The sequence below is a fragment of the Haliotis cracherodii genome, unplaced genomic scaffold (genome assembly GCF_022045235.1).
Source record: "Haliotis cracherodii isolate W230 unplaced genomic scaffold, xgHalCrac1.p SCAF_2, whole genome shotgun sequence".
NCBI lineage: Eukaryota > Metazoa > Mollusca > Gastropoda > Lepetellida > Haliotidae > Haliotis > Haliotis cracherodii.
Genome location: NW_027266275.1, coordinates 61,441,725 through 61,466,880, shown reverse-complemented (window position 1 = coordinate 61,466,880; position 25,156 = coordinate 61,441,725). Strand labels below are relative to the sequence as shown.

The 25,156-nt window shown below is 42.7% G+C and overlaps 1 protein-coding gene across 1 annotated transcript; it reads right to left on the bottom strand.

Moving 5' to 3' along the window:
• Positions 1–493: 493 nt before the first annotated feature.
• On the bottom strand, positions 494–19,527 carry LOC139469373 (ionotropic receptor 25a-like). The gene is made up of 16 exons (XM_071251532.1): positions 19,491–19,527; positions 19,346–19,382; positions 14,257–14,361; positions 13,482–13,604; positions 12,315–12,566; positions 11,398–11,570; positions 10,695–10,820; positions 9,601–9,753; positions 9,359–9,466; positions 7,412–7,507; positions 6,495–6,677; positions 4,411–4,747; positions 3,721–4,009; positions 1,534–1,797; positions 827–1,037; positions 494–691 (listed from the first exon to the last, which is right to left on the bottom strand). The coding sequence occupies exons 3-16, from the start codon at positions 14,336–14,338 to the stop codon at positions 548–550; spliced, it is 2,541 nt and encodes an 846-aa protein (XP_071107633.1). The 5' UTR covers positions 14,339–14,361; positions 19,346–19,382; positions 19,491–19,527; the 3' UTR covers positions 494–547.
• Positions 19,528–25,156: the final 5,629 nt, after the last annotated feature.

The following is a 25,156-nucleotide window of genomic DNA, read 5'->3' as shown; positions in this document are numbered from 1 at the left end:
ACTCGGCATCTAGCAGTGTGAGCTCCAAACTGTAGAAGTGAGACTCAGCATCTAGCTGTGTGAGCTCCAAACTGTAGAAGTGAGACTCAGCATCTAGTTGTGTGAGCTCAAATCTGCAGTAGTCAGACTCAGCACCTAGCTGTGTGAGCTCAAATCTGCAGTAGTCAGACTCAGCACCTAGCTGTGTGAGCTCCAAACTGAAAAAGTGAGACTCAGCATCTACCTCTGTGAGCTCCAAACTGCAGAGGTCAGACTCAGCATCTAGTTGTGTGAGCTCCAAACTGTAGAAGTGAGACTCAGCATCTAGCTGTGTGAGCTTCAAACTGTAGAAGTGAGACTCAGCATCTAGTTGTGTGAGCTCCAAACTGTAGAAGTGAGACTCAGCATCTAGCTGTGTGAGCTTCAAACTGTAGAAGTGAGACTCAGCATCTAGTTGTGTGAGCTGCAAACTGTAGAAGTGAGACTCAGCATCTAGTTGTGTGAGCTGCAGTAGTGAGCTCGGAGCCTAGCTGTGTTAGCCTACAACTGGAGTAGTCAGGAACGGCGTCTAGCTGTCCGGCTTGCTGTGCAGCTCGTCTCTCAGGATCGTTGCCCCTAGGACAGTCACCTGCATGTTGCCGGAGCCAGGTAGTCCCAGGGATGACTTGTTTCCACTGCTGGCAGTCGGTTTCACCTGTGTGATGGGGGACTGCTGAAAAATTAGGGAAACAGATTTGTTGAAGTGGGCAGCACAGACATTATGTTAAATGCAGCGTAAAACCATACCCACCAAATCCTAAATACAAAGAGTTTAAAAACATTGAGTCCCAGAGGCCAAAACACTTACCTTCCTCTTTAAAACCCTATTCCAAAAGTGCTCAAGTGACAGGACGAGCAACCCAGACAATATCCCCACAGCCACCACAATGAAGCTTCCAGTGAGAGATTTTAGGTCAAGGCCCTGGTCGGTGGAGCTCTCAGGACAGTTCAGTTTGCCCTCGTCCCACCAGCGTCTCTTGAACGCCTCCAGCTGACGCTTCTTCTGGAGCTCTAGGATGCTGCATAGAAGAACTGTATGTCAGCTACCTTGCAGTTCGTATTTCACGGAGAACAATACAGTATGAGCCAATTTTTCAGTTGGGTAGGATGAATAATATGCAAACATAAATATCAATGTCATTAAAATCAGATCTTAGTTCTCGCTATCGCTAAGCAAAGATCTGAGGACATCCCATTACAGGTCAGGTCACAACGTCAGCGGCAGCGAGAACTTAGATCTGATTTTAATGAGATTGAAAGTCAACTGAGAAGTATTTTGTTCCTTAGTTTATGAGCCAGACGATTGGGAGAGGCTTTGTCGGAAGAGATAGACACCGAGTCTGGCTCACACAGCTAGATGATAATGTCTCCACCACCAGTGTAACGTTAAAACCTATAGGAAGAGCAAGCTTCATGCCAGCATATACTCCTATTACTCTGATAATTCATCTACATTATTTCGTTGCAGTTTTATATAAAGACTTTGCATTGTTGAAATTCAGAAAAGGTCCTTACGCTGACGATATTTTCTTGGTGTACACGGATTTCTCCTTGAGGGCGAAAGCATAGGGCCTGACGCTGAACATGTCCCCGATGGCTGTGAGATCACAGTTCCTGTACGTGAGGTATTTGATGATGGGCGAGTCAGTGATGAACGCGACGCCCCCACCCAACACACTGCTGACAGCCTGCTCAGTAGAGTTGAAGAGTCCGGTGTCCTCCATGTTTTTCCAAATATTGACGTACTTATCCCCGAGAGGGTAGTCCCAGACTGCCAGACTGGAAGATGTGGAACAGAGATGTGAAATACCATCAACGTGGGGACCTAGATAGGGAAGACCTTCAACGTGTAGAACTAGATAGGGAAGACCTACAACGTGTAGAACTAGATAGGGAAGACCTTCAACGTGTAGAACTAGATAGGGAAGACCTTCAACGTGTAGAACTAGATAGAGAAGACCTACAACGTGTAGAATCAGATAGGGAAGACCTACAACGTTTGGAACTAGATAGGGAAGACCAACAACGTGTAGAACCAGATAGGGAAGACCTACAACGTGGGTAACTAGATAGGGAAGACCAACAACGTGTAGAACTAGATAGGGAAGACCTACAACGTGGGGACCTAGACAGGGAAGACCTACAACGTGTAAAACCAGATAGGGAAGACCTACAACGTTTGGAACTAGATAGGGAAGACCTACAACGTGTAGAACAAGATAGGGAAGACCTACAACGTGTAGAACTAGACAGGGAAGACCAACAACGTGTAGAACTAGATAGGGAAGACCAACAACGTGTAGAACTAGATAGGGAAGACCTTCAACGTGTAGAACTAGATAGGGAAGACCTTCAACGTAGGGAACTAGATAGGGAAGACCTACAACGTGTAGAACTAGAAAGGGAACACCTTCAACGTGTAGAACTAGATAGGGAAGGCCTACAACGTGGGGACCTAGATAGGGAAGACCAACAACGTGTAGAACTAGATAGGGAAGACAAACAACGTGTAGAACCAGATAGGGAAGACCAACAACGTGTAGAACCAGATAGGGAAGACCTACAACGTGGGTAACTAGATAGGGAAGACCAACAACATGTAGAACTAGATAGGGAAGACCAACAACGTTGGGAACTAGATAGGGAAGACCAACAACGTGGAGAACTAGATATGAAGACCAACAACTCTTGATAGGACAGGCCAATAAGGCAAATAAATAGAGTTATCATTATGGCAGCCTCGTCTGAGTAACCACCTGGGGACGGAAACCAGTGATTCATAGAGTGTGATGTTATAATCAGTGTGGAAACCTGACCATGAAACCCCAAGCTTGTCCGACAAGAGTATTCCGGAACTGAATGGGTCCTTAATACTACAAGTGTGTCAGAAACAACACAAAGTGATGTCAGTTGGTTATAACCGATTGTGCTGCCACCGTCCACAGAATGCACGTTGAGGGCGGTGTATATATATCCGCGCTATGGGTTTTCGGATGCTTAAGAAACATTCGTAGTTTTCTATCTAATCATATGAACAACTGTAAATCTTTCACATATAAAAGACAACTTTCCCTAAAAACAAGCCATCATCTGAGTATTTACAATGTCTGTGTGATGCTACACCTCCCCAGCTATAGCGCGAGTAATCGCGATAAACGTCCGAAAACCTATGAGCCGACGATACCTCCGCGATATAGTTGCAGAGCAAAGCAGAACAGAACAAGAGTTTGCCACTAACATGGCTATATCCCCCGCCCCTGTTGCAGAATTTATGACATAATTAAATATAAACAAACCCTAACCTTTTTTTAACCGAGGTGGAACTTGTCATGGAAATTGTAAAAAAAAGAAGAGTTTGAAACCTAAGTCCGTCTTGTTGCAATGGAAACGTAAAAAATAAAAAATTCTGAAATTTCTAAATAGCAAAAAGCACCAGTTAAGCATATACTTGACAGACCTGCAAAGTTTCATGAACAAACATTAAACGGTTTCTGAGTTATGCTCCGGAAACGAAACGTGACGGACGGACGGACGGACGTATGGACGTACGGACGGACGGACGGACGGACGGACGGAGCTCGTTTCTATATCCCCACCCCAGTGCTTAGTCTATTCCTTAATGAGGATTTGCTTTGCATTTTACGCCGAATGGAATTTGGATAATCGATACTGGTTATTCTCATACGTTGACGTTATATTTACCTGTTGTTCCCACCGCCCATGCTCATGTCCTTCCAGATGGTGTAGAAGCTTTCCTCAATGGCAGCCATCCGCTTGAAGTAGGTCATGACGGAGGACTCGGCGACCACGGAGTACTTGATGTCGGACTGCGAGGCCAGCTCAGTCATGGAGTTGATGGCACTGCCCATGCGAGACACGGTGAGGAAGGCGGCGAGGTTGGCGGTGAAGGTCGACATCATGATCACAGAGAAAAACCAGAATCCGGCCACCAGGAGGCGCGCGGGGAAGCTTTTAGGAGGAACACCTGCCCCTGGAGAGGAGGAAAAAGTCGGATCTACTTTGGGACACGCATTTCGGTGTGATGAAAGGTACCTGAGTACACATCTGTGATACCAGATTACGTTAACGGCCAATTTGGAATAATGTGGATCGAATGGTCACAATGGGTGACTGATTACGTGTTTTATACTTCGACAGAATCAATGGTTCCACAGAGTTGCGTCCCTTGGGTGTAGCAGAAATATATGATCGTGCCCTCGAAAGCCGATTTGCATTGATTACGTTCTAGGTTTGTCCTAAATCAAACAACGTCCAAAATAGCATCACTTCGGGTATTCCTCCCACGGCAATTGCTGACGCCATATTAATTAGAAATGCTGTTCAAATAGAGGTACTTTCGTGGGACCATGATATCCCGAACAACTAACTAACCGGACATGGTAAGGGATCCCATCACGAACCAGATGCTCTCTTTCAGGTCGAATGCCTTGTCGTTGGCCATCACTCCCTCCACAGTCGCGTTTTTGCTCCTCGTGGGTGTGTAGCGGTCAAACAGCAGCAGCATGATGCTGGTCACTGCGATGACCACGCCCAGACACAGCCAGGCCAGAGGGGTGAAGACGTCAGCGAAGTAAAACAAGCTGACTTCTCGATTTTGTTTCTTCATGACGATCTGTATACCCGCGAAGTCGTAGTAGGGGAGGGTGAAGTCCACCACATCTTCTCTGTCCGCCGTCACTGTCAGCGCGCCTGCTATGATGTCCGAGTCCTAGAGGAGGGAGATATTTATTGTCCGTGGAATCAAGGCTTGCTTTTTGTTATTGTTTAACGTCCCATTCGGCAGTATTCCAGCTATATGACGGCGGTCCGTAAATAATCGAGTATGGACCAGGCAATCCATTGATTGACATCATGAGCATCAATCTACGCATTTGGGACATGCTTAATAAAGTCAACGAGCCTGACCACCTGATCCCGTTAGTCGCCTCTTACGACGACCATAGTGGCATGGGTTCCTGAAGACCACCTCTAACCCGAATCTTCCAGAGGCCCAATGTATGTAAAAGATTACGAAGTGCTGCAAGTATTGATAAGTCATTACGTGTGTGACTTGTCCCACAACGCCGCTTTCTATGGTTCAGTATATGTCATAGTACCCGTGAAGATGCCGGTTATACTAGGTCTTCATCAACCATGCTTGCCGTCAGAGGCAAATTTTATGCTTGTCGTAAGAGGCGAGGGAGGATCCGTATTATCAAAATATAGATCTTGTTTATCGATCAGGTCGTCTTGCCTGGGAGCCGCCATTTTGTTTGAAGCAAATGCAAGTGATATGAGAGATGGAATCTGACTGGTCAATATGAGGGACATAGAAGGAACATAACTCGTAAAAAACACTGTTGGCGCTGCGATCGAGTCACAAAATTTTAGCCTAGTTCGGCAAGGGTGGAAGCTGGAGCATTGTAGTCAGTTAAGGCCCTTGGTGGACCACATGCCGGTATTCAAAACAGTCCATGGCATACGTGAAGAAACGTTTCACAAACATGGCGGACCCGTGAAGATCCGGGGTAGAATAGGCCTTCAGAAGCCCATGCTTGTCGTGACAAGCGACTAACGGAATCGGGTGGTCAGGCTCGCTGTCTTGTTTGATGCATGCCTCAATATCCCAGTTGCGCAGATTGATGCTCATGATGTCATTTACTGGATTGTCTGCTCTAGACTAGATTATTTACAGCTGGAATATTGCTGGAATATGGGAGTGCTGCGTTAAACAACAAACAAACAAAAAAGTACGTCATAGCAGCTCACTGCGTGACACTACGTTGACGCTGACAAGGTCAGGGACACAAAGCAATGTTGGTTGCTTTGGTCAAATTGACCGTCAGCGTCCCTTCATACTCTCCCAAAATGAGAAATGAATACAATGAAATAAATGTGTATCTTAAGGGCACCCCAAGAGGGAAATTATCTTAAAATTGCAAAAGTCTAACTAAATAAGTCTTCAGTTCAACTAGAATCTTGAATCGACTCGATTGCAAGTTGGGATTTTTCGATATCAAGAATCCTGAACATAGAACAATATGGAAGTAAAAATGTTTTAGTATAAGTTACTATTTGATTACATTAATTACATTGATGTGGAAGATTTGTTTTGACAGAAAAAATGTTATTTTCTATGTAAATTATAATGCAAAATTATCAGCCTGTCGGAAAACTTATACGGTGACAATTTTTTTATGTTTTAACATTTGCGACAAACAAAAGCTTCAGACTTTTAACACCAATAATCTTAGAACTAAGTTTTGTGGAATTACACTTCGGTTCTGCTGTGACGAAATGAATATTATCAATGTCAATAATCTCGTAATAGTAACAATTCCAATGTAACCATTAACAATCCATGACATAATGCACCGTGTTATTAACAATTTGTTTATCACACGAGATGATGTATTTAAACGCTTGGAACACTTGTTTTCACTTGTATTTGAGTCGATGGAATCCAACAACCATACCCCGTCAACGATGTTCCTGATGCAGCCAGTCCACACGCTGTTAGAGTCCATATTGCCATAGTGACCATCATAGCACTCCTTCACGGTGTAGGTAAAGCCGATGATTTTGGAAATAGCCTCAAGGGCGTCAATACTGTAACCAGAGTAGTCTCCGGTGGAGTTCCGGAATACGAAAGGAGGCTCCTGGAATTGGGAATTATCATGCGGGATAAGGAAGAGAATTTATGGATGTCAACTCCTTTATTATGAGGAACAAAACGTTTCGGAGTACATGCTTCCTCCTTCATCAGGTGAATCATCATGAAGGAGTACGTGAGATGAAATGAGTTTTAACGTCGCGTCCACGATTATTGCACTTATATAGCGACGTGTGTGTGTGTGTGTGTGTTTGTAGTAGTCCGACCTGATGCCGATTTATAGTGCTAGCTACCATGCCGCAGTTTAACATGAATACCCCACTCAGACACAGCATACTGTCTCCGAGCCGACCAGTCCGAAACGTTGTGTTCCTCATTATAAAGAAGTTGACCTCCATAAATTCTCTTCTTATGTATATCACTTCTAAATGCTATTCAAAGACTTAGGGAAGTTAAAAAAAAAGAAATTTTGTTTATACATTCGTAGTGTACAATGTTGATTGTATGTTGTTCATTGACGTCAAGACGTTTATAGTTTTCACATTCATAAACATATTTATCACATGAAGTAAATGGTTTTGTGTTGTAGCAATACCACGTGGGGGACTCCAAGGAATGGTTTGACCACATTTTTCTCACTTGGAGAACCGATCCCAGAACGTCGGTTGACAAGCAAACCCGTTAACCATTGGACTACCCTATCTCATATTTTTCAGTGCATGAGTGCATGTGTGAGAGAGGGATAGTTACAGGGCGTTTTCGACACGTGTTATACCGTACCACCACAGCCGCCACCCTGAGGACCACGCCCCTGACACCACAGTGAAACAGCTGATCTGTCGACTCCACCCCACCACTTTCACTCCACGTGGCCACCTGTGGACAGAGCAAACATGTAGTCACATGTAGTCATGTTTTAGCTGCTTCGAAGGTATATCAAGACATTTTGAGCCAAGCCTACATAAAACTGAAACATTGTCTCGAACGTAGCCTCCTTGCAGTTCAATACACGTGTTCCTAGTATTTTTCAGGTTGCTTTCCGTTTTGTAGAAGGTCAAATCCTGGTGTGTCAACAAGACCTCCAACAACACCCGAGGGCACAGATGGTCCAGTCGGTCGGCCATAGGGTCGAAATTCGCTATGAAGAGTTGCGTCCCTTGGGCGAGAAAGAAACCTATGTTGCGGGTTCGAATCCCAGTTCGACCCAATTATGTTTTTTAGTTTGTCAGCATCATACCCGTGCTCGTGGGTTTCACCAAAGTAATAAACGCCTGAAACCTGCATCACGTTGGGCTTTCCTTCCATGTTAAGCTTACACGCCGTGATAGAACTGGAATACTGTTAAATACCAAATCACTCACTCCGACAGCATCCAGTTGTTGGTCCTCGTTATATCAGTGACCACATAAGTGTTTTTAATGATATTTGAAACCAGGTGGTCACAGGGGGGTAGGTGAAAAAGGTGGATGGGTTAAAGCTGGTATCCACATCCCCGAGGGGCACGGGTGGCCCAGTCGTCTAAGGCGCCGCGATTCGCTGTGCAGAGTTGCGTCCCCTGGACACGCCAGAAACCTATGGTTGTGGGTTCGAATCCCGGTTCACCCCGATTATGTTTCTAGGTTTGTCAGCACCATACCTGTGCTCGTGGGTTTCACCGAAGTGGTAAACGTCTAAGACCTGCATCACTTCGGGCTTTCCTCCCACATTAAGCTGACACGCGGTGATATAACTGGAATAATGTTAAAAGCGGCGTTAAACCCAACTCACTCACTCACTCACTCACTCACTCCACATCCCCGAACCGCAAACTGATGTCAACTGGAGCCGTGTGCTAATGGCGGGGGATCACCAAGCCGAGGCTGGCCGCGATGCTTCTCGTTGAGAAACTCTTTCAATCTTTTCAAGTTGCCATAATATTCACCATTCACAGTTGTATGTATTATGCCTTTCCTGCCCTAAAAGAAACGGCCATTACTTTCTTTGTAATTCCAGTTGCTGTGAACCTCTTGGTTTTTACAGACCCGTGTTTCCACTCTCTCGGGATCACGATGATGGATCCAGGTCTCGACACATGTCACTAGTCTAAAAACAAAAACCTTCTGGATTGCTGTATTTCTGGTTTTGATGGTGACCCGCGTTGTCTTCATGTCATCCGACAGCAGTCAACGAACGATAGCTTCGGGCACCCTGGACATGCGTAGGTGTTCATGAAGGATTGGTTCTAATGACCCACGCGGGAAGCACGAGGTCTTCTTTAATTCATGTAGTGTAATGCGCTCATTGTTCAAGTGGTTGTGACATCAACGTTTTCTTTTGTGGTGCGGCTTGTGGGTCGACCCGAGCGGGGGCATCTTCGAAATTCCTTCACATAACGTTAAACTGTGGCATATGATGGCACAGACTCCCATAAACAGTGTGCAACCGTTCATCAGTAATCTTTGATGATTGATTTGATCCTCTAGGGTAACATAATTGATGACGGCTCTCTAGTTTTGTCTTTTTCAGTTTACTATTATAGAACATAGTTATATCGACCAAGGGACCATCGGAATTGTATTGAATATGGTCTATAGTATTTATAGGTATTTATACCTATTCTTCAGTGGGGAATACTGGATTTCGGAATTAGGATCAAATGTGGACTATTCCAGTGATGAATCGTATGTCTGGAATTGGACATATATTGTGTTTGTAGAATGTATTTTATAGAAAATAGGTTATATTGACCTTTGAGAGACTTGTTGTGTCGTTGCCAGTGTATTTGGAAAGTGTAAACTTCACTTCACTCCCAGCTCCGTCGTCTTGACGAAACACCTGAGTCTCACCCTCCATAACCTAGGAAACATGCAATCATTTCAACCATACATGTTTAGGTGTTAATTTACTTTGACGATGAAATGTTTTAAATGAAAAATAGAATAACTAATGTATTTAACTGTTGATTCCGTCTCGTTACGACTAGTTTGCACCTTATTCAGCGACCTGTTGAAAAGTGATCTGCAGGATTCACAAGACGACGTGCAGTCACAGACTGGGTCCGACGTGGCGGCTATGACGTCATGCATCTCCTCGATGATGTCAGCTGTGAAAGCCATCAGCCGGCGTTCGTTGTCCATAGTTACCTGCAATATAGAGCGTAGTAAGCACGTTTTATGAACACGTACTTCCTGTGACATAATAAACTAACGAAAATATTGAGTAGCCGCCACTTTTGTTTTTTATGTTGTTAATTGATTAACGCCGCACTCGGCAATATTCCAGCTACATGACGGCGGTCTGTAAATAATTGAGTCTGGATCAGACAATCCAGTGATTGACATCGTGAGCATCGATCCACGCAATTGGGATACGATGACATGTATCAACCAAGTCAGCGAGGATGACCACTCGATCCCGTTACGACAAGTATAGTCGCTTTTTACGACAAGCATGGGCTTCTGAAGGCCTATTCTACCCCGGATCTTCACGGGTCCGCCATGTTTGTAAAACGGTTCTTCACGTATACCATGGACTGTTTTGAATACCGGCATGTGGTCCACCAAGGGCCTTAACTGTCTACAATAGTCCAGTTTCCACCCTTGCCGAACCAGGCTAAAATTTTGTAACTCGATCGTAGATCGTAGATCGTTTTTTACGAGTTATGTTCCTTCTTTGTTCCTCCTATTGACCAATCAGATTTCACCTCTCCTATCACTTCTATTTGCTTCAAACAAAATGGCGGTTCCCAGGCAAGACGACCTGATCGATGATCAAGGTCTATATTGTAATAAAACGGGTCTTCCCTCGCGAAGTGCATCAAATCATTTTAGATTGAACCTTAAGTAAAACATGAAAAGATTTGGAAAATATCTGTCGACACCCAGTTGACGGTACACATGCTTCTCAAATCTTGCAGTCGACCGAAATCTGCACATTGAAATCAATGTTGTTCACGACCCGGATGTCTAGGTCGTTACGCGATTTTGGCTGGACTATGCATAGGCTCGTTAGTCAAGCCAAAAGGTAACTCCGGAATTCAAGCCTAGTTCGGCAAGGTTGGAAAGTGGACTTATGTACCCATTACCGTGTTGTGGAGGTCTTTGATGAAGAGGATGGTGTGATCGTGGCCCCTGATACAATGGGGTGTGATTCCGTCTGTGGAGTACACCAGCCAGTGATAGCGCCCAGACAACATGTTCAACCGATGTGCCTACACATACAAGACATGTTCAACTACACGGAAAACTCATACAAGACATGTTTAGACCTAAACAGGTTTAGGAATGTGTTTAAATCCCAAACGGAATTCACATTGGGTGTGTTCTATCTAAACACGTTAGGTTCTAAACGCATGAATTGAGCTATCGTCTCACAGTCTAAATACCACCTTAATCCAAAACCTCCCCTTAATCTAAACATGTTTAGGATTTATACATTTATACGTTCAGCTGTTAAACACAATCTTAAACATGTTTAGATCCTAAACGCATCACAATTATGGGACAAGGAATGCGCTTAGGATCTAAACATTTTGTTTACAGTGTGGCTTCTGCATTTCTATGACAATATTTTGATATTTGTATCGCAGGAACCAACTTAGAAAACAAAATCTTTCAGCACTAAAATTAATTAGAAATTTATGGTAACGGTTGAATGACCTATTAGAATGAAGAACTTTTCTAAACACAAGTATATTGTAGAATAGCGATTATTGGACAAATATATTTTTATCTATTATTATCTAGGAAAACATATTTTGCTCTGAAGTGAAAATCCGACTGGCTTACGTGTGTGAGCATATCGCCTAAAGACACCGATGTTCCCATCAGAAACACGTATCGGACATCGGTCTTCACGGTCAGGTTCGCCAGCATTTCCGGTATGTTATCGCGTGGCAGGGGTAGCTCGAGGTGGAACAGAAAATGGTTTGAATTGCGCAGACTGATCTGTTCGTGGTACTCTGAAACAAACTGAGACCTATCAGAGAGAACATCATACCAACGAATTAGCTGCGGTTACCGTATCCACATCGTGTACTTCTTAGCTTTACTGGGGCGGTCGGGTAGCCTAGTGGTTAAAGCGTTCGCTCGTCACGCCGAAGACCCGGGTTTGATTCCCGACATGGGTACAATGTGTGAAGCCCATTTCTGGTTTCCCCCGCCGTGATATTGCTGGAATATTGCTAAAAGCGGCGTAAAACCATACTCACTCACTCACTCTTAGGTTTACTGCTACTGGGGCTACGAGGACCTGTTAGAAGTGTGGCAGTGTACACTGTAGGATCCTCAGCATGTCTGATAAGATACACATTATAAAACATATGTACAACCTACCTACCTACCTACCTACCTAAGTTATACATTATACCTTATACATTACCCTCCACATTCGTATATTTATTCCACAGAAAGTTACCGTACAACTGGTACGCGTTTTGGTAGCGACCTCCGTGTGTGTGTGTGTGTGTGTGTGTGTGTGTGTGTGTGTGTGTGTGTGTGTGTGTGTGTGTGTGTGTGTGTGTGTGTGTGTGTGTGTGTGTTTATTCCATCTTTATTCAAAGGTCACTTTCGTCGAAAATAAGTTGACATGTCTGGAGCCGCCTTGAGTGCAGTGGTAGCAGCAAATATTCAATCTTGAGGTAATTTTGCGATATGACAAAACCATTTTTAACGACGGTAGTTGCGATGGCATTAAAGTTACGTACCTCTTCCAGATTCATCATACAGAAAGGCGACCGAGTTACTCGGGGAATGTGTGTAGTTCGCCACATTTACCACTACGTCGCGGTAGTCAAACGGTGTCGTGTGCACTTGGTAGACGGAAGTGTCATTCTCCGCGCCGCACGTCCCCGGATGGAGCGTTATGTAGCCCAGGAGGTTGTTGTGGAAGAGGTCCAGAGGACAGGACGTTGTCCGAGTGTCCAGCACCACCAGCCAGCCGGACAGGGCGGGGTATTCTGACATCAAAGACGGAGCACATCAACACACAAACATGTATGTTATATTTGCATGAGAATTACTATAATTATGTGCTTAAAGCCATATTCATAGCAGGACACAAATAAATAGCATTGTCCCTTCTGTCAGGTGCAGAAAGGGAATTCTGTTGTAAGGTATTTTGGTCACGTGTTACATTTGTTCTTTCAGCCTTTAGGTGTCGCTTACTTGCTTCCTTTATAACCCACAGAGGATTCGGACGCTAGGGTGCAAGAAGGCGAAGTATAGGTGTAAGCAAAACTTACAAAGCAAAAAGCTAGCTCCCCCAGGTATTCAAAAACTAAGATGCTCCTAAACGCAATTTCCTACATTATTGTACCGTTTAAGTTAGATTTATTTGTGATAGATTTTGGTATGTTTTTATAATTGTTTATTAGTAAATCGTCCTTGTTCCACAACTAACTTGGAATTTGTACGGAATTTTGTCAATTTGCAACCATATAAAACAAATGAAGGATCAATGATATGCAACTCTGGTTCTAACTTAAACTTAAATGCCGAGTATAAATCCGGCAGTGAGAGTTCCGTTTGGGACATGTATATTATTATGTATGTTATTATTAATCATTGTATACCGGTTGCTTTCACAGCGGAAAGCATGTATTTCATGACATTATTTATTCAAATATCCTTTTTAGACAGGTACTGTTGCTCACATTTAAGGCTTTATGGACAAATCATTGGAACTTACCAATAATAGACTTTTTTGTGAAGACAAAGTTTACAAAGGACTGTAAAGAACATTGTTCAATAACTTTAACTGAGTAAAGCCAAATGAATATATTGATGCACAAGGTGCGGGTGGTTTGACTCCTTGATGCAGTAGTTTGTATCCTGAGCCATCGTTGAAGAAGCTGCAACACGTCTACACGTACCTGTCGCCCAAAAGTTGAAAATGTCGACATCGTCCACGATGCGGAAGGTGGTAGAAGAGGAAGTGACGTCATGGAGTCTTGTGGGTGGAGCTGCGGGTTCTTCATTATGCTCACGGATCACAACTACAAAGCAACATGGAAACACAGGAACACATGGTATTTGTAAACTTTGGTGGTAAATAATTGCGGCACCTATTCTATTAGATCGTTCTCCCATTCAACATATTTGCATGGTACACGTATATTCTCATGCACGCTCATTGTTCATCAACAAAAGAAATATCCCTGATGACGTCCTATATCGGGGTGCACACTCACACACACACAGAGAGAGAGAGAGAGAGAGAGAGAGAGAGAGAGATGAGGTGAAATGGGTTTTAACGTCGCGTCCAAGATTATTGCACTTATATAGCGACGTGCATGTACGTGTGTGTGTTTGCTTGTACTAGTCCGGACTGATGCCGATTTATAGTGCTAGCTCGCTGAGACACCATGCCGCAGTTTAACATGAATACCCCACTCAGACACAGTATACTGACTCCGAGCCGACCAGTCCTTGTTTTAGTCCCTTATGCCGAGCGCCAGACAGGGTAACAACAAGAAACATCTTTTAACGTCTTTTGGTATGACGCAGTCGGGGATCGAACCCCGGACCTTCCGCTCTCCGGGCGGATGCTCTACCACTAGACCACGGAGGCGGTCCAGGGAGAGAGAGGGAGAACATATACACACTCCAACAAGCATACACTATTGCAGACCACAAATATGAACTTACGAACAGTGACGTTAAGTGCTTGTGATGTGGCGGTCCACACCAAGACGACAAAAGCAGCATCATATAGCCACGACATCGTCATCCAACCAGTCACTGGTCTAGTTTCTGAAAATGAAACCCAGCATTGACACACAATTCTGAAATGTGACCTAATTAAATTCATACGACGCAAATGGAGTTAAAGAACACCCGATTTTGTAATATGACAATGTGTGGCATGACACATTAACTATACTCATATGAAAAAAATCGGATGTTCTTAAACTTCTTTTGAGTAGTATATCCCGTTGTAAATTTCCCGCTAAAGCAAGGATGACAGTGTGATGGAGAAAGTCTTAAATCCAATGGACATTGATGATCTTCACTTAAAGGTCACCATCGACCACCTATTTTCAAGCGCTGCTAATCCCCGCAGGACGATTACAGTATCGTGCTACTCTTTAGCGTCACGGAGATTTTCTACACACAGATCCAAGTTGGCAGTTGAGAAGCTTCTGTCAGTTGCAGAAAGGGAATGCTTTTATTTAGGTCACGTGTTACTTTAGTTCTTTCAACCTTTGTATGTCATTCAATTGCTTCCTTTAAAACCCTACTCGGACACGAAGCATCTGCCTGTCAGCCAACACCGACTAATTATGCTACGACACTGCATTGTACAAGAATGTGGTTCTCGAATACATCGTGTATGTTTGTTTCAAGCATACAATGTCAACATACCACTGCTCGTACCCGTTGACCGCGAGAACAGCGCCTCGAGGAATCCACATATCAATCTTGTAACGTCGTTATCACCAAACAACGCAGTCAATCGTTTACATGGTTTCCCTTTTTATCAGAGCCAGAACACGTGCCGCGTTCATCCCCATTTCAGTAATCAAACACAGGGAACGGCCCTGTATTGATAAATTCCTTCTTCATCCATTTTCTCACTTTTGGTATGGATTAAAAGTCAGGTTTAGTTGGAGAGCACGCTATTGGAAATGGCACATATACCTGTACCATATACCCGTATGCAGAATGCTTGTTTATTGAATCTAAGTGAAAATTGATTAAACAAGCTTTAAGTCGTCTGTGTAGAGGAAACCTTGTTTGTTTTGTTTAATGTTCAGAGTTTTCGATATGAAAATCCATAATATCATCCAAAACTAACATCAGAGGATCGAAATGGATATATAGATATTCCCCAATCTTTCATCTACTTTTGTTTCGTTTGTTTGGAGTTGGACATAGTGAGTGAGTGAGTGAGTGAGTGAGTGAGTTGGGTTTAACACCGCTTTTAACATTATTCCAGTTATATCACCGCGTGTCAGCTTAATGTGGGAGGAAAGCCCGAAGTCATCCAGGTCTCAGACGTTTACCACTTCGGTGAAACCCACGAGCACGGGTATGGTTCTGACAAACCTAAAAACATAAATCGGGGCGAACCGGGAATCGAACCAACAATCATAGGTTTCTGGCGTGCCGAAGGGACGCAACTTTGCACAGCGAAACGCGGCGCCTTAGACGACTGGGCCACCCGTGCCCCCGAAACGCAAGGTACCTTGTGTATAGCGCGGCGGCCAGGCGGACTCGGGATAGAGTACCGAGTGATGACCGGCACTCGGAGATAGGTGGAACCAGAGACCATATAATATCTATTATATGGTCTCTGGTGGAACTGATGATAATCCAACGCCAGTAAATAATTTCATTTTCAGAATCAGATAAAACTAAGTTCTGCGAAACTTGTGTTCCATTTTAGCTATATATCCTACACGTGTTTGTGTTTGTTGTTTGACGCTACAGTTCAAGTACTGTGTCATGGCGGTCTGTAAATACTCGAGTCTGAACCAAACAAACCAAGAGCTGATATCAGGACAACGTTTCACGCCTTCCGGGCTGGTAACACGCAATCAACGAAGTCTCCGAGCATGACCACTGATCCATTTAGACGCCTTTACATGCCGAGGTTCCTGGCGACCTGTCTACCTCGCATCACCCGGTATTATTGTACACATAGTGTAGGCTGGGCAGCTGGAGACACATGCACGACACATACACAGCAATATACTGATAAATGTGTGTTCAGCTGGAGACACATGGAGAAATGGAATGATATATGTATGTACGACTGAAGACACTAGCAGCAATACAGTGATATATGTATGTACATCTGAAGACACAAGCAGCAATACATTGATAGATGCTAGTACATCTGAAGACACTAGCAGCAATATATTAATAGATGCTAGTACACCTGAAGACACAAGCAGCAATACATTGATATATGTATGTACATCTGAAGACACTAGCAGCAATACATTGATAGATGCTAGTACATCTGAAGACACTAGCAGCAATACATTGATATATGTATGTACATCTGAAGACACTAGCAGCAATACATTGATAGATGCTAGTACATCTGAAGACACTAGCAGCAATACATTGATATATGTATGTGCACCTGAAGACACATGCAGCAATACATTGATATATGTATGTACGACTGAAGACACATGCAGCAATACATTGATATATGTATGTACGACTGAAGACACATGCAGCAATACATTGATATATGTATGTACGACTGAAGACACTAGCAGCAATACATTGATATATGTATGTACATCTGAAGACACTAGCAGCAATACATTGATATATGTATGTACATCTGAAGACACTAGCAGCAATACATTGATAGATGCTAGTACATCTGAAGACACATGCAGCAATACATTGATATATGTTTGTACGACTGAAGACACATGCAGCAATATATTGAGATATGTATGTACTACTGAAGACACGAGCAGCAATACATACATATACTTATGTAAACTGATGACACTAGCGGCAATATTTTTATGTGTGTGTGTACAGCTGTAGACACTAGCGGCAATACATTGATATATGCATGTACGACTGAAGACACATGCAGCAATACATTGATATATGTATGTACGACTGAAGACACATGCAGCAATACATTGATATATGTATGTACGACTGAAGACACATGCAGCAATACATTGATATATGTATGTACAACTGAAGACACATGCAGCAATACATTGATATATGTATGTACGACTGAAGACACATGCAGCAATTCATTGATATATGCATGTACGACTGAAGACACATGCAGCAATACATTGATATGTGTTTGTACGACTGAAGACACATGCAGCAATACATACATATATGCATCTACGACTGAAGACACGTGCAGCAATACATTGATATATGCATGTACGACTGAAGACACATGCAGCAATACATTGATATATTTATGTAAACTGATGACACTAGCAGCAATATTTTTATATGTGTGTGTACAGCTGTAGACACTAGCGGCAATACATTGATATATGCATGTACGACTGAAGACACATGCAGCAATACATTGAAATGGGTATGTACGACTGAAGACACATGCAGCAATACATTGATATATGTATGTACATCTGAGGACACAAGCAGCAATACATTGATATATGTATGTACGACTGAAGACACATGCAGCAATACATTGATATATGTATGTACGACTGAAGACACATGCAGCAATACATTGATATATGTATGTACGACTGAAGACACTAGAAGCAATACATTGATATGTGTATGTACGACTGAAGACACATGCAGCAATACATTGATATATGTATGTACATCTGAAGACACTAGCAGCAATACATTGATATATGTATGTACGACTGAAGACACATGCAGCAATACATTGATATATGTATGTACGACTGAAGACACATGCAGCAATACATTGATATATGTATGTACGACTGAAGACACTAGCAGCAATACATTGATTTATGTATGTACGACTGAAGACACATGCAGCAATACATTGATATATGTATGTACGACTGAAGACACATGCAGCAATACATTGATATATGTATGTACGACTGAAGACACTCGCGACAATACACATGTACAGGAAATACACACCGGTAAATGTACCTGTATGTAAATCGGTAAATGTACCTGTTTGTGAATCTGTAAATGTACCTGTATGTAAGTCTGTAAATGTACCTGTATGTGAATCTGTAAATGTACCTGTATGTAAGTCTGTAAATGTACCTGTATGTGAATCTGTAAATGTACCTGTATGTAAGTCTGTAAATGTACCTGTATGTGAATCTGTAAATGTACCTGTACGTAAATCTGTAAATGTACCTGTATGTAAATCTGTAAATGTACCTGTATGTAAATCTGTAAATGTACCTGTATGTAAATCTGTTTCATGCATGGTGTCACCCCATGGATGCATGATTATAACAGAGTCAATATCGACTCACTCAGTCATTTCCAGATATTCGGGAAAATTATTATATACATGATATTACAAGGTGCAGTTTTGATACAGCGTTCATCACAGGATGTGCAGCTTTTTTATAACACTCAGTGTTTGATGCAGCAGCAAAATGCCCGAGGCGCAACTCGTTATGTAGCGCCTGTGGATTTGTCATTAATGTATTGTGATGTCCCAGTCAGATATCACCAGGGGGAAACCTTATACACACACAGCTGTGACAGGAACGTCGACCACCGCCTACACAACAACTACCTTCTCTTCACACACGTCAACATCAACAGCTACATTTTTATAATACTTCTTCAATTTCGTATATCGTCATTTTTTTGCAGGATATGAGTATATTGTGATGGCCATGCTTATAATAGATAGGATAAAGGTCAGTCTCTTATTTTAATGCTCACATACACCATGCCACCTATACTACATGACGCTCGATAACTATGTCCTGTCGCTAAACAGCGGAGCTGTACATACACTGTAGTAGATTGCTATTGCGTAGTCGTTATAATAGCACAGCTTCATCCATCGAAAGGTAGTCTGCCGCTTGTTTCTTTTAAGATCGTACCACCATGAACGACAAAAACGTATTAACTGTATTCATTTTATATTATGTTTTTAAAGATTATTTGCTAATATCTTTAAATATAGCTTACACTATGTAGCTCGAATGCAATAGTTAAAAGAGAGCGTTACGTTCGATGCAATATAACAAATTGTTATAAAGAATCCAGTCATTTTCAGATATAAATGTTCGGTACTCACCTGTCTGTATTTCTACCGGGACATTTATGGCGTCTATCTGTAATAAAAACAGAAGACAGGACAGATGAATATTAACTCATTACCAACGCCTGAGCCTTCGATTGGCCAAACATTGCGAAATCAATCTACCGCCCGTGTAGCTCACCTGTCCTCGCCGGATCAATACACGCAAGAGAAGTGGCCTGATTGATGCGAGTAACCCCTCCCCCGAGTCGCTTACCTGACAGGTGATAATGGTGGCATCCATTATCGGCAGCAGGGTTGATGATGCTGACTATAGATACAGTGCTTGAACTCACCTAATGGAACGAAACGCCATACTTTATGGCCCTCTATGATTGTCTGCTGATCGCCAGAGGACTTCCACTCAAGAAGGCCTGTGCTGTCACCCACACTGATGCATCGTAGTTAATGTGCAGCGATGGATTGTTGACATTGCAACCTCTGACGAATATTAAACAAATAAGAAACGTTTACACGGAGCCTTCTTTTGTAACCCCTGGTTATGTTCCCATGGAAAGATTGTGAAGATGTTAGGTTTTTGTCTCAAGAGGATTTACTGTTATATGTTTCTTTGTAGAACCATGATGGTAAGTATTCCCATGGCGCTCAGGTACTTGAGATGGATGTATACAGATAATGACATAGCTCACAGACAAGGTGGTTAGTCATATAATGCATGCACCGGTACAGACACGCTAATCATAGTGTAGAAATATAAGGGATGGTCGGGTAGCCAGGTGGTTAAAGCGTTCGCTCGTCACGCCGAAAACCCGGGTTCAAATCCCGATTTGGGTACAATGTGTAAACAATGGTAAACGCCGGAGCCAAAACGTTCCCCTCTGCGTCGATAAACTGGTTCTCTGCCGTCATTTCGAAACAAGTTAAACCGACTTTCACCAGTAAACAGCACTCGACGCCAATTTCTCACTTCCAGCGTCGAAACTGCCTCGCCCATCGCAGTCTCAGGCGTCGATGTTGAGCAGTCAGTACCATTCCTCGGAAAGAACGATTCCAGCAGCACGAAGTCGTCGTAGTACTGTACGTTGGCTAATGGGATGTCCCAACGCTGCTGCTGCCGTCGCTGTCGCCGTTACGAATCTGTTTCGCAGGTGAATGAGCCGTATCTGACCGTCTTCCAGTGGTGTTGTCACTCGTGGTCGTCCGATTCTAGGCCTGTCCTGTGTCCTCCCTGTCTGCCTGTACCGTTGAATCAGCCTGGCTACTGTCAGTGGTGTAAAACCAAACCTGGCAATTTGGACCTGTTGCCCCTTGTCCACTGTTTATTAACAAACATGGCGTAGCCCTTGTCATTCGGCGATCGAGTCAGAATTAACCATCGGGAATGTGGAGAAACTACAGGGATAATTGCTCTCAGTAGCAAAGCGGGATCACTTTACATATTCGTTCTTGTAGACCTCTGCGACTTTTCCACAAATTAAAACAGTTGGATTTGGCCGAAATATGTTCGAATTGTTACCTTGTTTCGTTTTGTCACTGTATGTACATTTGACTGCACTTCGTAACGTTATGACAAGGCAGGCCGACTATCAACGAGGTCTGACTATGGCCCATTCGTCACCACTCGCCCCTTTCCGTAACCTGCAAGAAGACTCGCCCCCTATCGATGAATGTTATGTGCGAAAATACGTCAAACCAATCAGAATGCGCGTATGATTTCAAGTACTTCGTCAAAGAATCCCTCAGAAATAATTTTTGATTTTACATATGTCTTGCATTTAAAAATATACCCAAGACACAGTTAAATGTGTTCAGTCATACTGTATAATTCCGCACGTCCCAATGTGCTTTAAATTGCATGTGAAATATATATAATATTTGGGGAAATATATGTGAACCATTACGAAACGAATTGACAATTGTTTTAGGTATGCCCGTTTGCGCTAAGACGGAAACCGGACGCAAAAATGGCCACAAGAGGGGCACGAGTCGCTATTCGGCTTGTCCCGGAATAACACGAGTTGGTCACGAATGACTATGGCCGTGACGTTTAACAGACTTGGGTTAGAGTGGCTTCTCTTTGATAAAATTGCAGCTACTCTATCGGACAGACCGATGGTTTGCCGCGAAAGGCAAGTAATAACAATTTGTGAAGGCAATTGTTTTGCATACATGCAGTTACGCCACTGTATAAGAAACTGGTTTCTGTTGGAACTATATTGGCTACTGTCACTGTCCGACTGACACATCACATACCCTCTGACGTAATATATGTTAATGCGCAACATTCCAGGGAAATTGCAATGTTTAGGTAATATTTTTGAGAGATGGAAAGAGATTTTCGAGCACAGAAATGAAGAATGACATTATATGACAAAGATCACGCGTGTTTGGGGGTTGTAAATATCCTCAATTAGGCTCGCTAAATACAATGTTTATTCCTCATACAGGATATTTACCCATCCCCAAACACACTCGCGTGATAAACCTCTATATCTTTTCATATTTTTAATCAAGGTGCTCGCGTGATTTGATGCACTTCGCGATGTGAGACCCGTTTGATCACAATACAGATCTTGATTGTCGATCAGATCGCCTTGACTGGGCGCCGCCATTTTGTTTGAAACAAATGCAAGTGATACGAGATATGGAATCTGATTGGTCCACAGGAGAGGCTAAGAAGAGACATAACTTGTAATAGCCACAGGTGGCGCTACGATCGAGCCTAGGAATTCCAGTCTGCGTCAGTTAATTCTCTTGCCTCGGGAAGATGCCATGTTTATCGTTTACCATAATTTGAGAACAAGCAGAGATGACGATGCGAAGCTGGGTTTTTTTAGTCACCATATTGCCTGGTCAGCTCAAGATGTAAGCTGGGAGGAGCTTGAATTGCAGAGATTACAAAGTTCGACACACTGTCTGTTGCCATGACGACGAGATATTATATCCTCTTGGGTACCGTTGTGTACATTATTGTCCCCGTCATTGACCAATTAACTTCAAGTATTTTACATGTAAGGTAAGATAGAAGTGTATGTGTATGTAATTGTTATAGATCACCCATTGCAAAACAGAAATAAACTTATACTTATATATTCTTAATTATTTTTTGTTTGTCGATTTTTGTATCATTTTTTCAATTTATTTGTATAATTAGAGATGTAATAATTATTATTAATAACAATGATTCCACACGACACATGTACCTACGCGCCATTGCCTCCCTCAAGTGGAGTGTATTTCAATGTCATTCTCAACGCCCTGTGGAGTATACAAATCAACCCAGAAGGGTTTGCATGCACATCACCATCTCATCCCTACCCAATCGTTGCTGTGTCTCCTTGACTTAACTATGAGGGCATTTCAATAAATAACGTGAAGTAGATTAACAAACTGTTCTGACGGTGGGTCGTTCGCCAACATGACATTGACACATAGAGGATCTCACCCGAGTGCCTTTTACATGAAATGTATCAACACGAGTCGATAAAGTTTTAAGCTTTTACTGAGGTGTCCAAAGTCACTGTTCACATTTGTTTTTATTTTTTACGAGTAATTACAAGTGTTTTAAAAATATATATAAATATCACCAGTGTCTTAAGTGTAAACTCATTAATGCCTCTTTCAGTCGCAGAAGCATTAATGAGTTTATTTGATTGCGACGTCATGGTAACCGATGACGTCATACAAGTCTGAAAATCATTTTATTACCTACGAGGGCAAACATATCGGGTTTAATAAAAATCACATGTGCCCTAGGGTCATATAACGTCACGAGACTATATTGTATTGTTTCCGTCATCTGGACGGCAATGTTCACGCCAAATGTTAATACGACATGAGGTCGTCACTCTAGAAACGACGTCACAGCTGAAGATTGTTGACATTCGACAAATTATGGTTCCGCTGCTGTTGTGACTTGCTGTCCTTATAGGTAAACACTAAAATCGTCTCTGTAAGTCGACATTTTCTTCGGTAATAAGTAGAACCTTATATTCGTGTTCATGTCATACTACGTTGACGACACTCGTGCCTAAATTCCGGTATTTACCGAGCGAGAACATGGTATGACATCAACACGAATATGATATTCTCTATAGGATTCAGATTCACTGTAGGGATATCTCCAGGGTGATATCGACATCGTTTGATCTCACGCAAATATTGTCTCCGGAGGAAGCACGTTTTGGATGAAAAAGGTTATTATACAACGTAACTTAATACAACGTACAACGTTTTAGACCCAAACTCTTTACATACATTTACACCTATATTTTCATTATCTCACACATAATTGATTATATTATCTGTAAATATCTTTCTTTGTGGCGTAAGCAGAAATATAATCAACTCGATTTATTCTGTAAATGGTCGTACACTCATAAAATGCCACGGATTGGTATCAGCAAACATACAGACCTTCGTGGCATCATCAACATCGTCTTTGTTCTGTTTTTTAAAAAACCGACTTATAATGTGTTGTTATATGGTATTTACCGATTCAAAAGGGTGCCACCACCTCTCGTCGATCTCGTATACGTGCGGTTTAAAGGTCACGTTACTTACATAACATTGGAATAAATACAATCATTTGTGTTTGTCTGTTTGAAGAGACTACGACGTCAAACGAACTAGCTTTGTTCACTGTATTGCAAACACATTGTATTGATAATATTTATATGTACTTTCGTCGTCATGACACTAAAAATAACTGACAACCTCCCATAGCTACAAGACGTCTCTGTTAAAATGAGTCATTTGTACGATTCCGGCTGTATCATGAGCATGTGTTTACTTAAGAAAGTAACTAATTCGCTATGCAAGTACACGCAGAGTATCCATTGTGATAGGCATGAATTGTTCTGATGTAAGTTTCGCCTGTCAAGTGCGCGCTTCTGTCGTGACGGGTCTGTCAGCGCTACTTCACAGCTCTTGTGTTCCTCTAAAACTGTAAGAAATGTGAGCATACTATTAAACATACTAATACTAATAAGTCTCCATGTATAGCGCTTAATCTAACACAGAGAAACGTGTTTAATGTGCATTCAAACACGTCAGCCCCTGTAACAGAGAAAACAGCGTCATATGACGAGTTCAGGCAGTTCTCAGGTTTTGGTAAACTTATTGTGGTCTGGGTTACAGTTCTGGACCAATTTCTGTTAATATTTTGAGGCAGTACCATACACACACTAGTACCACACACACACACTAGGTAGTACAACTCACACAGTGGGCAGTATCATACACATACTTGGCAGTACCATACACACACTGGGTAGTACAACTCACACACTGGGCAATACCACTCACATACTGGTACCACACACACACTGGACAGTACCATACACACTCTGGTACCATACACACACTGGTACCATACACACACTGGACAGTACCACACACACACTAGTATCACACACACACTGGGTAGTACAACTCGCACACTGGACAATACCATACACATACTGGACAGTACCATACACATACTGGTACAATACACACACTGGTACCATACACACACTGGACAGTACCACACACACACTAGTATCACACACACACTGGGTAGTACAACTCGCACACTGGACAATACCATACACACACTGGACAGTACCATACACACTGGACAGTACCATACACACACTGGCCCGTACCATGCACACACTGGACAGTACCATACACATACTGGTACCATACACACACTAGTACCACACACACACACACTAGGTAGTACAACTCACACGCTGGGCAGTACCATACACACACTGGGCAGTACCATACACACACTGGGAAGTATAACTCACATGCTGGGCAGTACCATACACATACTGGTACCACACACACACACTGGGC